Source organism: Gadus chalcogrammus, chromosome 19 (assembly GCF_026213295.1).
Source record: "Gadus chalcogrammus isolate NIFS_2021 chromosome 19, NIFS_Gcha_1.0, whole genome shotgun sequence".
Classification (NCBI taxonomy): Eukaryota; Metazoa; Chordata; class Actinopteri; order Gadiformes; family Gadidae; genus Gadus; species Gadus chalcogrammus.
This window is the reverse complement of record NC_079430.1, coordinates 16347705-16362704: the sequence shown is the minus strand read 5'-3', so window position 1 is coordinate 16362704 and position 15000 is coordinate 16347705. Positions and strand designations below refer to the sequence as shown.

General features: G+C 44.9%; 2 protein-coding genes across 5 annotated transcripts; both read right to left on the bottom strand.

The window, feature by feature from the left end:
• Positions 1 to 829: 829 nt before the first annotated feature.
• kera (keratocan) lies at positions 830 to 6310 on the bottom strand. Of its 2 annotated transcripts, none has more exons than XM_056578278.1 (3): positions 6081 to 6310; positions 1931 to 2805; positions 830 to 1596 (listed from the first exon to the last, which is right to left on the bottom strand). In XM_056578278.1, exons 2-3 carry the CDS (start codon positions 2790 to 2792, stop codon positions 1427 to 1429), a joined length of 1032 nt encoding a protein of 343 aa, XP_056434253.1. In that variant the 5' UTR covers positions 2793 to 2805; positions 6081 to 6310; the 3' UTR covers positions 830 to 1426. The 2 variants fall into 2 exon arrangements, with proteins under 2 accessions (XP_056434253.1, XP_056434252.1); XM_056578277.1 differs by lacking the exon at positions 6081 to 6310 and adding an exon at positions 4427 to 4466.
• A 2519-nt stretch (positions 6311 to 8829) lies between these two features.
• Positions 8830 to 13635, bottom strand: lum (lumican). 3 transcript variants are annotated; one of them, XM_056578281.1, is made up of 4 exons: positions 13022 to 13635; positions 12766 to 12841; positions 10650 to 11531; positions 8830 to 10432 (listed from the first exon to the last, which is right to left on the bottom strand). In XM_056578281.1, the coding sequence occupies exons 3-4, from the start codon at positions 11524 to 11526 to the stop codon at positions 10269 to 10271; spliced, it is 1041 nt and encodes a 346-aa protein (XP_056434256.1). In that variant the 5' UTR covers positions 11527 to 11531; positions 12766 to 12841; positions 13022 to 13635; the 3' UTR covers positions 8830 to 10268. The 3 variants fall into 3 exon arrangements, with proteins under 3 accessions (XP_056434256.1, XP_056434257.1, XP_056434254.1); XM_056578282.1 differs by lacking the exons at positions 12766 to 12841; positions 13022 to 13635 and adding an exon at positions 12525 to 12600; XM_056578279.1 differs by lacking the exons at positions 12766 to 12841; positions 13022 to 13635 and adding an exon at positions 12436 to 12504.
• Positions 13636 to 15000: the final 1365 nt, after the last annotated feature.

Below are 15000 nucleotides of genomic sequence, written 5' to 3'. Positions count from 1 at the left end.
TGATTGTGCTGTACATTTTTCAGATTTTTTTTTATTTGCATCCACTTATGCCTGATTGTAGGATCAGTGAAAGTGTTTAACTGCAGTAGAGCTGTGTTTGGGTTTCCCCAGCATCTCATGAATACAGAAGGCCTTTTAATGGCCACCAGTCTAATCTACTAATAACCTGATGACACCTGTCTGTCATCTTGTCATCCTACCTGCCTGTCTGTCTGTGCTACGTCTTTCTCTCTAATACTTGAGGAAATGATGAATGAAGACAAAGGGACCCGGGTCGCATTACTGCCAAAGCTGCTAGCGATATTGAAAGGGCATGTCTGTTTCTCCACAGCCATTGTGGACAGGAGTCACACTAGCCTACAGTTTTGGCCCGGTCCAACTGTGTAATTTGAAACACATGATTTTCTGTACGGTTACAACATTCAGGAACAATCTAGATCTCAATCAGTGTAAATAGGAGTGCATTGTAAGGAGCCTGAGAAATTCTTCGGATATTTGAATGAGATGTAATATCGTGGTTCAAAAGTCATGCTGTCTCCTGTAGTTTGTTCCGTCTTTTCTATAACAAAAAATGAATTGTATTTGGAAATAAAGAACATTCTCTCTATACATAATCTAAATACTTTAATCATGTTGGCTCTGCATTTTTGTACTTTAGTCCAACCCTAATCAGGAGCACACAGAATACAAATAGAACTGGAAATTTGTATAGTAATATATTGTTAAAATGTTTGGATGAGGATCACTGCAAAGGGAACTGTAATGTACGTTAGACATTGTCAAGTGCTTCTGCGGTATTGTTCGGACACAACACAGTTTGGTACTGGGAGATTTATTTTAGTCAAATACCCAAGGGATATATATACATATATATTTTTTCTTCAATTACAGAGTTTGATAGAAGCAGATCTACACAATAGCACTTGAACAAAATCTTCAAATAAATACATATTGACATTATTTCACAGGTTGCAAGTTATATTTCAATCAACCATGTTGAACCTACATTGGTTGCAATTTATTATTTATCTTTCATAATGTAGATGGATATATTGTATAAATACAATATATATTTTGTCAATGGCATAGTTTTAACATTTCTGTGACAACGTCACCATAACAATCTATTGACGCTAACATCATTACAAGGATATAAGGCACAGTGGTACGCAACATGGTACTGGAGTTTTCCGGAAAGGTGATTTCAGTCCGGCAATATTATTTCTTGATTGTAAAGTTCGACAAAAGATGCTAAAAATACAAAAGGAAACTTTGCCTGAATTACTGTACCTGACTAGGGATACCTCGGACCAGTTGGTATCAAAATGTTTTGCCCACAAAGATCTAGTTTGAATATACAATCAATTGTAAAGTCAGCTTTATTACTTCTGTTTTTTTTGCAAGTTTCTTTTTGGCGAGTTTTCCTTCAGATGACAATGGACCTGAGCAGACGGAAACACATCACGACGTCTCTGGGAATCGGAGGGGGAATCTCGTTGCCGTCCAGACGCAGGTAGCGCAGTTTGGGAGCGCTCGCGTGAGCATAGTCTTCCAACGCTTCGGCTGACACTGGGCAGATGTCGGAGCCATTCACACCTGGAAATGTCAAGAAATAAGAGGCAATTTTATTTCCCAACCCCAAATTTCCCCATTGGATCAATAAAGTACAATCTATTTTTATTTTACCAACCTAAAAAAGGATGCCAACCAACTATGATTGGTATCAATAGAGAAAGTGAATCTACCAAAGCCAATATCAGTTTGGTTCTTAAAACACGTCAATGGGTAATGTCAAACTAATAAAGAATACCCAGATGAATCCCAGTCTGTCCAAAATCGATATGTGTCGGGAACCGGATATATGGGACAAATATGGGACAGATATGGGACAAATCTGAAGCCCCCCAAAACGTTTGACTACCATACGTACTCTTGATCTGGTTGTGGTCCAGGTGCAGGTGCTCCAGGCCGGCGGAGATGAAGGGCACCTCGGTCAGCTGGTTGTGGGACAGCTGCAGCTCCAGGAGGCTGGACAGGTTGAAGACGTCCCTGGGAACCCCGACGGTGCTCAGCTTGTTGCCGTTGAGCCTGAGGAACGCCACCTTGGGCAGGCCCTTGAAGTACTCCGAGGGGATCCCCTGGATGTTGTTTCCGTCCAGGAACAGCTGCGTGGTGCTGGGGGGAAGCCCCGTCGGCATGCTGCTCAGCTGGTTCTTGGCCAGGTTCATCTGCACCAGGCCGCCGAGCCCCTTGAGGCTCACCTCCGTCACGGCGTCGTCCAGCAGCTTGTTCCCCTGGAGGTCCAGCAGGCTGAGCCGGTCCATCCCCGAGAAGACCCCCGCCGGGATCTTGGAGATGCGGTTGTTGGAGAGCTGGAGCTGCTCCAGACTGGACGGCAGGCCGACCGGCACGGAGGTCAGCAGGTTGTCGCCCATGTAGAGCTGCAGGAGCTGTGGCATGTCCTCCAGAGCCCCCTCTGCCATGCCTTCGTCGGTGATCCGGTTGCGGTTGACGTTGAGCCAGCGGAGTTGCGTGGCATTGCTCAAGGCCTCCTTGGAGAGGGACTCGATGAGGTTGTTCTGCAGGTAGAGGTACAGCGTGTGCGGCGGGATGTTGGGGATCTGCTTGAGCTCTCTGTTGTCGCAGTAGACGCTGCTGGGGAAGTTGCGCGGGCAGTGGCACTCGCGAGGGCAAGCCTTGATCTGGGCCAGGTAGTCCTCGTAGGTCACGTCCTGACCAAGAGCTGCTCCCAGGAGACAGAAGGCAGAGAAAACGCCCAAGAGGAGAGACATGGTTCTGTTCGACCTATGAGGGAATCACATGGACATAGATATAATGTTAGCTGATGGAGGAATGGCTACAGAACCGTTGAAAACATGGATAGGAAAGACTTTAGTGAGGGCCTTCAGCTCTCTGAGGGAAAGAGGTCAGGTCAGGTATTTGGATCGCCAAGCTATTGTAGGACTTTGACGGATTACCATTACATTGCATTGACTTGTCTACTTTCCATTCGCATGCCTATGTGTGCATGTTGTAGGTCAAGAGTACGATGATGGCCTTGACTTCAATATCCAGACCAAGACTATGCAATAGAATGGATGAAGCTAGGACAAACAGCAGGGAATTCTAGTTCAAAAACCTTATTGTTCAAGTTTTCTACATTAAAATGTGATACAAAAAGGGCCAAAATTTGCAAATACCCAATCTTTCTATCCGATTAAATGTTCATCTGCGATGCAAAAAAATCGAAACTTGAATCCACAATGGAGCCATTGGAGTTTCCCCAGCTTTCTCTGCCCTGTGAGCGATAGGTTAGCCTCTTTAGGACCGGAGACAGCTTGGGCCAACTTAAATGGCATTAAGATTTGGCTGGATAGCCAGTTTCTTGATGAGGTCGCTCAAAGTGGACAGAGTTAGGTTTTAAAGCTATGTCAATCGTTCAACCTGAAGAGGACTTCTGTGGCATTGAGGTCGAGGTTTTCTTGAAATGTTTGATCAAGTTTAATTCATGCATTTCACTTTTTTATATAGTATAACTGCTAATACAAATTCCAATATACACATTTTATGAGCAAAAAACTTGCACACTAAGATGTGATTTTGCACACACACACTTACATACATACATACATACATTCATACATACATACATACATACATACATACATACATACATACATACATACATACATACATACATACACAGCTATGCGGTTGGGCTTTCAAAAATAATGCGTGACTCAACCACACACAACTTCTTGGCACTACAGAGAATCCTGCATTTCTTCACTGAAAGCCTTGAAGATGAGATAAACAACTAATGAGGAAGTGAAAGTGAATCAGGTAACAAGTTGTTTGGACAAAGTATTAAACAGCCAAGCGCAAGCGTTTGACATGATGGAACGATGGAAGAACAACCCAGTCAACTGTGCTATCCCCCTCCTCCTCCTCTGGTCACACAAACTCTTCTCAGGCTACCATCTGGAGCAAGTTTACATCCTGGCTCCTGCTTTATATTTGTCTGGAAGCCATTTTTAACGGAACCAGCCGTTCCGTGGAGGAGCAGTGCTTCAAAGACCAAAGGGCCCGGACCACACCTGTTCCTAGAGGTCCCCCCTCATTTTTCAAACTGTGCGAGGTTGTGAGCTTGTAACCCTTAATCACTTTAATGCACTGGGTTGACACAGGGAAGACACAGATATGCAACGGACAGTCTCAGTGTTGTGTCGACGAAAGCACTATTGGTGCAAATGTGGTCTTACACAATAACAATCGTCTCCATGTGGTATTCTGATTTTTGTCTTTCAAAAGCAAACAGAGTTATTTTCCCGCCCTTAAATTAAGTCGGATAACAAAATCAGAGGAATTTCGGGTCCCATGGAATATGACCGTACCGCGGCGCCAACCTTAATGTCGTTCCACTTACCTTGTACTCAGATGCATTGCTTCTTGTCTCTCTCGCCTTCTCTCAGTCAGCTCAGCTCCTAGCGCACCTGTATTTGTACCTTTGCCGTCTCCATTCACTTGGTGCTCTCCCCACCCCAGTGATGACAAGAACAAAGACCTTCTCCACCAATCAGATGTCTTGGAGATCAGAGGTCATAATCCTGGGTTTTTGACAACACTTAAAACCGTCTTACTGCTTCAGACCTGGCCTAATTAAAACAGGCTGCGCTAATGCCCGCGGATGAGGCCGGCACATGTTCCGTCCTCCAACACATGGTCAGCGAATCCCTCTCTGCCCTCTGAGTGTCTGCTGCTCATCAAGAGGTCAGTTCTGATTCAAAATGAATGTGTTTCAATGCAGCGGCTGGCATGTCTCCTCTTTAAAGAGAAGCCCATCCTCTCTGCAGTCTCTCACTTTGGCCTGACTTAAACAATCCAACAGGGCTGTTTTTGTGGCAGATATTTTAATTACTATTTACAATATCCTCAGGGGGCGAGAACCGTTGCATTGGCTGACAGAAGCGGCTCCCATGTTTCAAGCTTACGTGCTGGAGATCATTGCAGTTTTGCAATACTGGTAACAACGATAACAACAATAATGCTATAATGAAGATGTACACCGTATGGATATGCACAATGCATACCAACAGAGCAGAGACCATAAAAACAAACCCTGCTCATTTAAAATGATATGGTGGTGCCTTTACACCCCTGACTCATCACCTTTCCATTGACTTTGGATGGACTTGTGTAAACAGTACCAAGCAGGTAATGATGTGCATAGCACTATCGTCAGAAAGGGTGGTGTTTATGGCATACGGGAGAATACATTGAAGGCGTAAATCAACAAGCCTTTGTAGTGGATGCCGTGTTGTTAAGGTTTTGAAACGTACCAGACATGAGGCTGCAGGTTTTCAGACCGTTCTTTCGTCCAATGGAGACTGCAGAGCTCAGGGGATAATCCCAGTTAAGTGGTTTGGGTGTGAGGATAGGTAACCAGGCAGGCAGCGTGAGAAGATTGGCCTGATGCTGCCGGTGAATGGTGGTGGACTGTGAATGCCAAACTCTGATGCATTGGGCTAAGAACACACCTCTGTGCTTCCACAAGGTAGCCAAAAGGTTGCAGAGAAGGACCAAAAGCTAGAGTAAAGTACATTGAATGCCTAATCAAACACGGTTCTTGAGTGTTGCGTAACAACGGTGTAGCAGTTGTAGATGAACACCTGAAGGCTTCCACTTTCAAAGGAATGGCGGTTTCAGCTGGTGATTCAACGCACATGCTTTGGGTTTTGCAGCGTGATATGGTGAGGCCAAAATCGTTTGAGTCACCAAAACCAATGCATTCCACATGTGTAACTTTGAGAAGAAGACTAAGATTAAATAAATCATGAAATCAATCAAATAAGATAAACAGCTTTTGATTTACAAAATACACAAAATAATAACATAAAAATGAGTTCTGAGCATCTTCAACACTTTGAAACAGAAGCTGATATTCCAGTCCTTAATCAAAGTCAAAGAGCACATTCCAATCCGACCAGATGTTAATACTATTAAAAAAGTTAATTTGCGAATTCTGTCCAACCACAGGATTTGAAAAACAACAACTCAAAATAGGATTGTGTATAGATTACCCGATCCTGCTGCGGACGTGTTCGACTTGCAAGGAACCAGGTGTTCTTTTGGCAACCAGCTCTGCCTTTTTGGGTTCGTTTCTTAGATGACACTATTTTTCGTCAGTATGACTCCCCAAGCTCTGCAAAGTTTGTGTCCCTTGAAAACCAAGGAGACAGCACTTGTCGTGGAAGAAAAGATAAGTGTGTGCTGGGATGTCCTCTTTGGCCGGCTCCTGCCAGGCCGGCTCCACCACCCTAACCCCACCCCAGCCCCAACCCCTTCTTGACTTACTTCTTGTTCTTCTGTTTTTTCCTCTCCTTGTGTAAGACGTGAAGTCATGGTTGTGATGGGGTCTGGCGGGGGTAATTCAATCCACAGGTGTATGGAAGTTATGGGACTTGACCCCATCATGGGGGAAGGTCAGGCCCCCCTACACCCCTCTCCCTCGGGTTAGTACGAGGGGATTCAGGTCACGGCCTATTTTTTATAGCTTATTTCAAACAAACACACATACAAACGTGCACGTGTGTGTGCTTGAAACACACTAAACCATCTTTATCTGACTGTCAGGTGTGTGTGGGTCGGAAATACCTGTATGTGTGTGCCTGTGTGTTTGTGCCTTGGACCTGTGCTCATGCACATGTGAGTGTGTGTGTGTGTGCATGTACACACGTGTGTGTGCGTGCGCTGGTGTTTACGTGCTTGCATGCTACACATTACCACCAGTAAAGTAGATGTTTCCACTACCCCTCACACAAAGCCTGCTCAGCCTGCTTTACTTGACACAAAACACACAGCTGGCCACCACGTTTCATTGCTTTTTTCCCCTCTCCAATCAAATCCACATATTAAAATCCCATTTGTCCCACATTCTTTGTAGTTCAATGGCCTGTTTCACTCAATCCGTAATATTACTTTCTCGTTTCACCATTTCCCCTTGTCATCCAAAATGACACATGGCCGCTAAAGTGACACATGGCCGCACCTCTGAGTCTCGTCTCTGCTCCTCGGTTGAGCTGTGGGAACCCCGAGGAGTTATGAAGGAGCATACTGTCTCGACGGAGCAGCGCGAGCCCCTCTTTGGTTTCAAATAATGGAGGAATCCCTCAGGGAGGAAATGGGTCCGATTTGGGATTAGTATAAAGACGTGTACATCGCTCGTGTAGAAACGGTAAAGGGGAAATTGGTGTTTCAAATCTTTCCCTGAAACTGTTTTACTGGAAATGTATATGCTTCAAGAACAACTCTCCATGTAACGTAGTCGATAGTGACCAAATATACTCTGTTTTGACACAAGGCTATCAAATGAATAGCCACATTCACAAATTGACCACATGTCTTATGACCTCTACACAACTGTGTGTTATTATGGTCTGACAACCTCTGAGCAAGAGCGCTATTAATGCTAGTGGGCTAATCATCTGCCCCCATTCCCTCTGAATGCTGTCTGCTTTGGGAGACGTTTGAGTCAAGGTAGGAATACCTGCATAATGTACACGTCAGTAGGAATACCTGCACAATGTACACGTCAGTAGGGCTTAGGACTCTTGTAACTTCTCTGCCACTGCACAGGAATCACTGTTCTAAAACAAAACAGAATTGACGTGTGATGTGTTAGCCTCAAGACCATTGGTTGTAAAGCGTGTGGACTAATAGCCTGTATTGGCATCATTGTCAGCCTGTAGTTGAACCACTTGATTTGCAGCGAAATGATTTGAGGAAAAAGAATTCAATATTCTGCCAAACCCTACAACCCTGGGATCCCTGAAGGAAAACTTATCCTTGGCTGCCCCCAAATGCACATTTTAGACGTGATAAAGTGGTTCTTTCTTACAGTATGTCCACAAACAGAAAGGAAAGGAAAGCTGGGGCCTGACACCGGAGGAGCGAGAACCAAGCTCTCTTTGTTCTTAAACATGACACTTCTATTTATACTTCTATATATTTCTTACAATATGGGCAACTCTGCTCATTTCACTCAAACTGACAAGGGAGTATGGGGATGTTGAAATCAGTTATTTTCTCTTTCAATAAGCCGGTATAATTTAGGGTCTAGTTTGGTGCGAGGAGGTACAAGGCTAACAATGAAGCCGATTTGTTGTCGTCGTGCCAAGAGGCTAGCTTAGTCCAGAGACAACTTTAAAGTACATCAATCATTCCTGTTTGGCTAGCTGACTGGTTTGGTTAATCATTTCATGATAATTCAATGGGCTCAGTCCTCATAAGTCATGTCTGTAGATTAGCAAACTTTGGTTATGAGTTACAGATCGAGATCGATGATTTTTGCATGTGGTGGTGACATCAGCTGCAGTTTGTTGAATTTTTGTGGATCAGCATATAAGTACTGTACTATAAGTGCTATCCTGTTGTGAACAGTTAGGTGCATTCATGTTATAAGGTTCAGTCAGGGTTAGCTGCCAATTGGTTAATGTCAACCCTTCTGTTCTGTCCGACTGTTAGTTAACAATTGTGTTATTTTTTCGTTAAAGTCAGAGGTATTTGAGTGTTGACAGTTGCAGTGAGTTGAGTGTCGCAGCATATTATGCGTATTTGTCTTGTATCTTTTTTTGTAAAAATGATCATATGTACACTATTCCTTTACCTATGCCCTAAAATGTATGACTGATTAATGGCAGGGATTTGTTTTGGTCTTAGTAAGCTATTTTATTAATAATAATATTGGCTGATTTTAGGCTTTTAAATTTGCATTCCCCACAAAACAGTCAAAAACAGCAACATGTGTTTTGTCAGTGTGCTTAAAAATCCGATCCCATTCAATGTATGTTGGAAATTGTATTCAGTTTATTTCACTGCATCATTTATACTCATAGTAAATTCACCAGCAGGTACTGAGCCAAACCAAACAAAAATGTATGAACTGTAAAAAAATAAAATAAAAATACCAAACAGTGAAATTATGTTAATTAGCTAATAATATTGATATGTCATGTCGGTTTCAGTATATGGCAATATCATCCAATTGTAGATACATTGCTCAGGACTATCAGGCATCCAACATGTCACACAAACAAGGTAACAATGCAAGCATTTTAACTGCAAAAGCGGGAGTTTATTATCATAAAGGTGGAATGCATGCAAATAATGCAAACTAATACAAATGAGCAAAAGGCATAATATGGTTCAGATATTATGTGATTATGTGTGAATATTTGCTCCAAATTATCCTGAACACCCTTATTGTCTGAAGTGTTTCACATGGAGCTTATATTTAAGTCGTTAAAATTTTTTATTCTAAATATCAGTGTTTTTTTGCTGCGGATAATAGTTTTAAATAATGAAGTTATTGATTATTTAATGTTATTGTAGATAGGATATTCACAAGTACTTTCCATTTATAGTCCTCACTGTTATGAATTGCAAGAGGGTGTCACCAATAAAACAAAAAAGATTAACTTGTGATTTTAATCAAACTTACTTAACTATTGAACTTGCAAATATCACTAAATTCAAAGCTAGGAAAGATTAAAATATCTGTTTCATAAAGCCTGAACACCATCAGTTGCAGACACTGAGTTTTTAGGCAGCAAAAAAAATTGACATTTGGATACATGATATAAAAAAAAGGATTTTTATAAAATGCCAGTCACTATATTTCTCCTACTTGCCATTATAAGCCTTATCTGTAGTGCATCACAGACTACATCACTCCCTACCTGCAGGTATTTTACACAACAAGGTATCTAGGGTTGCTACATTAAAAGCATTATGCTAAACATGGGAACACACAAGACAGACAACACATTGTATGATAAAACGATAAATACAGACTGCTTATTTCAGCCACTGCATAATCCATTCTATCTGTATACATCTAGGTATACTTAAGACAAAATGTGCACATTTGGAATGTTTGAAGTGTGTTTTCTTTTTGGTGGAATGTCTTGAAGTAACCTATTCATCTAATTCTTTAAAAAAATGTTTTTAAACTTGAATTGTGTATATTTTTTGACGGTTATCACTTTTAGGCATAGCGATTCCTTAGGAAGCTGAATATAAGGGTTGACCTCATTATTATCAGTTTAAAGTTCAGTTCCTTACACAACCTCTATTAATGAAACCATTGGAAACCATTGGAAGCAAATGCTCTCAAACCCCCCCCCCCCCCCCCCCCCCCCAGGGGCCCTGTTGTCTGAGCTCTTTTGACGTTTCATTTTAATGGCGGGCATGGACCGATCTCGAGGTCTTTAGCTGTTTTCGTTGAACATGATTTCTGAGGCCTCGCGCAGGCAGTTGACCGTCTCCATCGGCATGCTGGCCTGTGTGAGGTTGTTGCCGTCCAGACGCAGGTGCTTCAGGTGGGAGTAGGTGACAGGCCCCACGTACTTGCAGAAGCTCATGAGGTCGAACTCTACAGAAAGGAAACACAGACAAATGCATCGTATTGTTACTGACCCAAAAAAGGGACGAACGATTGCTCTGCATGTCAATCCATTTCCAACTCGATTAGAACCGCAAAATGTCGTCCCAACATGCAATTCAAGAGACAACGGTACTCTAACACCATGTCTTGACACAGCAGCAAAACCACAAAAGCACTGGATGAGAAGTTATGAGGCCGTCCTTACTGCTGATCTCGTTGGCCTGGAGGTACAGCTGCTGCAGCTGCTCATTGATCTCGGGGATGGACTGCAGCTTGTTGAAGGACAGATCCAGCTCGACCAGGGTGGAGACGTTGAACACCCCGGCGGGGATCCCCGAGTCCACCAGCTTGTTGTGGGAGATCCTCAGGTACTTCAGCGCCGGCAGCTTGTTGAGGTAGCCGCCGGCCACGCTGTCGATGTCGTTGTAGTCGGCGTACAGGATCTCCAGCGAGTTGGGGATGCCTGTGGGTAGCTTCTTCAGCTTGTTGTGGCTCACGTCCAGCGACAGCAGCCTCTTGGCGCCCTTGAAGGCGCCCGACACGGCCTCGGAGGTCAGCTCGTTGTGCTGCAGGTTCACCGAGGTCAGGTTCTCCTTGTTGTTGAGCTGGCCGGAGGGGAACTTGGTGAGCTTGTTGTTCATGATCTTGAGCTCCTCCAGCGCCTTGGAGGAGGGGATGATGGGCTCCGTCAACTGGTTGTCGCTGAGGAACAGCTTCTCCAGGGCACTCAGCTTGTCGATGGTGCCCTTGGCCACCTTGCTGTTGGTGAGCAGGTTGTTGTCCATGATCAGCCAGCGGAGCTCGGCGGTCACGTTGTCCAACACGCCCGCCTTGATCTCGTCGATCTGGTTGTTCTGCAGGTACAGGTACTTGATGCCCGTGGGAACCACGGGGAAGCTCTTTAGCTTGCGGCTATCACAGTACATGGCTGTGGGGAAGCCGATGGGGCAGTCGCACTCGACGTGGCAGTTTGGTCCGGACGGCCCCAGCATGTTGACGGGCCGGTAGTCGTAATCGTCGTACTGGCACAAGGCCACGCTCAGCAGTACGGCCAGGAGCAAGGGCACACGGAGAGAAGACATGGCCTCTAGGGGGATGGTGGAATCGGTGAGCAAGAGAGGGGTGGGAGTGGGAGACAGTGCAGAAAAACAAGCTTGTTAGCATTGAAGGCGTCCATGGGAAAATAAATAAATTCACGTTGTTTAAATGTGCTGAAACGTTGGATGTACACTCGTTTTTCGAGTTTCAAAACAGTTCAATTGCTCAATGATAAAATAGTTAGACGAGCAACAAAAAAACAACGTAGGTAGACACATCATCGTCAACCACAGCTGAAACACTGTCCTCCACCGCACACACACACAGACACACAAACAAACACCCACACACATACACAAACACACACACACACACACACACACACACACACACACACACACACACACACACACACACACACACACACACATGCACACACACGGTCGAACCAGCAACTCCATTGACCACTCCCCCAGACCAAACTGGAAAAAACTGCTTCGTACACAAGGGAACCAAATATTTTGTATTATATATGGAATTTCTGTGGCATGGCATGCATTCAACTCAGATACACGATGAACCCTAATGCACACCCCATTCCTCACTTCATGAACCTGATAAAAATGTAGAGCATGAGTTAGCAATTACCCTGGTAATTCACAACAGATGTGTCAAGCATTTTTGTTCTGTTAAAGCATTGGCTGAGGAAATCAACTGTAGCCCTTTGTCAGCAAAGCATCTGGCAAACTCAAAGGCTTATATTACTCACTTTGCAAGCACTTTCAACCAAAGCTACAACACTTTATCATGCAAATATGCGCTATATTGTGGAGCCTTGCAGAAATGAGACTGGATCTTAGGGCCAACTTGCAAAGCTTCACAGATCCCAGACTCATCAGTCACTCATGCAAAATATCCCCATGCAAAAACAAAAACAAACACAGAAGACATACCCATCTACAAATGTTGCTACAAAAAACCTATCACGCATGCGACTGCGATTATCTACGGTTATTTTCCAAATCGGCAGGTTCAAGCATGCCTTTGCAATCTGTCTCAGTTGCTGTTCAGGGTTCCTGCTGCTGTCTTTCCCCTGGCAGAACCAGCGAACACGGACACCCCTGCATACCCATCCCTGCCCTGAGACCCTCGACAGAGGCAGTGGCCAACGAATACATCCTCCTCCCACACTATGACCCAGAATGCCCAACCAAACAGCGAAAAGATCCAGATGAATAATCAAACAGGAAATCCCAAATCCTCCCCAACATGCGCAGGCTTACCTGAGGTCGACGCTCCTTATGCGTGGAGGAGATGGAGGGCCGATAGGTAGTGTGGTGTTCAAACAGTAGGCAGTCTCTGGAGGAAAGGAGAGGGAGCGAAGGAGAGAAGGGGAGGAGAGAGAAGGAGAGAGAGAGAGAGGGAAGGGGAGGCAGATGGAGAGACATAGACAGAAAGAGAGAGAGAAGGAGAAAAGGGGGGTAGTGAGAATTGGAGGGGAGGTTTTTCCGTGCAGCCTTAATCATCATCATCACTTACCGTAAGTCGAAGATGTCTTGGACAAGAATGAGAAATGTCAGATCCTGGGGTGGTGGTGTGGCAGACCAGGGACAGGTGCAGTGTTGCACTCTGGGAAATTGGAAATCTGTCCCTGTTAGTGGACATGACAAGAGTCCGCTATGAAGGCTTGACAGCCTTTATAGACTACCACTGACCACCTCACAACTCTACCTTATTCCCCACAAACATTCCTCCCTCTTGTGTAAACGCACCTAAACAACCATGGTGATTCACGACCACAATCACCAAAACAACTGAAAGGCTTCTGCTTGTCGAAAGAGGCAAAACGCTGAAAAATCGGATGAGTACGTGGAAAACGTTGAAACAATATCTGCACTCTTTTTATTGTGGCCCCCAGATGCTGCAGTTATTATGCGGAGAGCTGTTTGGCGTACAAAAAGAGGCCTTGGAAAGTTTGACGAAAACGATTCAGCAACGGAGCCAGGGAAAAGTTGCATAACACCCCAGGCTCGCTCGCTCTTCTTCCTCTTTGTATTCTCTGTACTTCAATCTTCTTCTCTCTTTCTTTTTTCTTCCCCTCCTTATCCCTTCTGCCAGCAAGGAATGGAAAATTAACGGATGCATGTCCAATGCATCCCATATGTCGGCACAGTAGATCCTTTCAACTCCAGTCAGAAACGGTTCTAACACGACCACAAGCCTCCCCCCTGTAGCTCATCCAAGACCCCCAAGACCCACCCCACCCCCCTACCAACCCGATCCCCCTAATGATCCAACCTCCCTACCGACCCAACAACCCAACCCACACCGGACCCCAGACCCGACAGCGACCCCACCCTCAAACCAACAACACTGGGGAGGGAGGATGAGGGTCGGTGAGGGGAGGAGGTGGTCGACGGCCAAATGCTCCGTCCTTTTGGTCACCGTCCATCACCATAACAGACAGGGTCAGGAATGTGGGTCTAGACCTGGTGGTCACATTCCTGGTGGCTCTGCTGCTTTCTGTTGGACGCCGATAGAAGTGTGGAGGCCTTCATCTTCTTGAAGACCAACATGTATAAACCCTCCCATCAAGGCTCATAAAAGCTTTATGAGCATTTCATGAGGCATATAAGCTGGCCTGATTTACAATCCTTATTTTATGGATCTGATACCTAATGGCGTGGCTATTTATCTGTCCCTCTCATATCACTATGTCTGTCTGGCTGGCTATCTATCGTAGTTCTGATACACAAAAATGTACATCACATGGTACAATGTTTGCTTTAAGTAGTTGGCTCCTGTCACACCATTAAGTCTAAGGCAGGCAACTTGGAGAAACAAGCCAAGGTAATGCTGCGTTTTAATATCCATCCGTCTCGGAGGCCCGAGGACGTTGCCTAGCGACACGCACAAAAACGCCCCTTTTCCTCGGACGGCGAACTCGCCATCTCGGTTGAACTCAGTGGTGACCGAGCAAAATTCCGAGACAGAATTCAAGATGGCTGCGCCCATTGTGACGTGAAGTATGAACTGTTTTCATTGTGCTTGGACCACTTTGGTGGTTTAAATGGCAACTTCAATCACTCTTATTACTGCAATACCTTACTGCGTCTGTATCTTTGCCTATGGCCTATAGCCTACTCATTTTGGAGCGCCTGGTCCTGTGCCAATGCTACCGCGACAACAGCTTTCCGGGTGGCGTCCATGTTTTCCTCCAACGACCGAGCGAAATAATAAAACGCTTGAAGTGTGGGCGTGGCGTCAGATCCGAGATCCGAGTCGGTTCGCAGAGAATACTCGAACGCAGCATAAGCTTGATTTTGGAAGAGGCCTCCCTCCAAAGCCCCTCCCCCCAAAACCCTACTAGCTTGCTAGCTTTAGCTAGGTATGCCTAGCCGTGTAATATACACTGGTCCTGCACAACATATATGCAAGGGCAGTGTGCTCTCTCTTTCTCACTTTCTCTCTCCAGTGACAACTAATTTGTTGTTGATTAATTCCAGAACGTTTGGACT

Coding starts and splice junctions, on each gene's coding strand:
- lum (XM_056578279.1), bottom strand. Junction 10,433..10,649: donor CCAGGCCAACGAGATCAGCA/GTAAGGACGGCC, acceptor TCCTTTCTGTAG/AGTTCGACCTCATGAGCTTC.
- kera (XM_056578277.1), bottom strand. Junction 1,597..1,930: donor GGACCACAACCAGATCAAGA/GTACGTATGGTA, acceptor TGACATTTCCAG/GTGTGAATGGCTCCGACATC.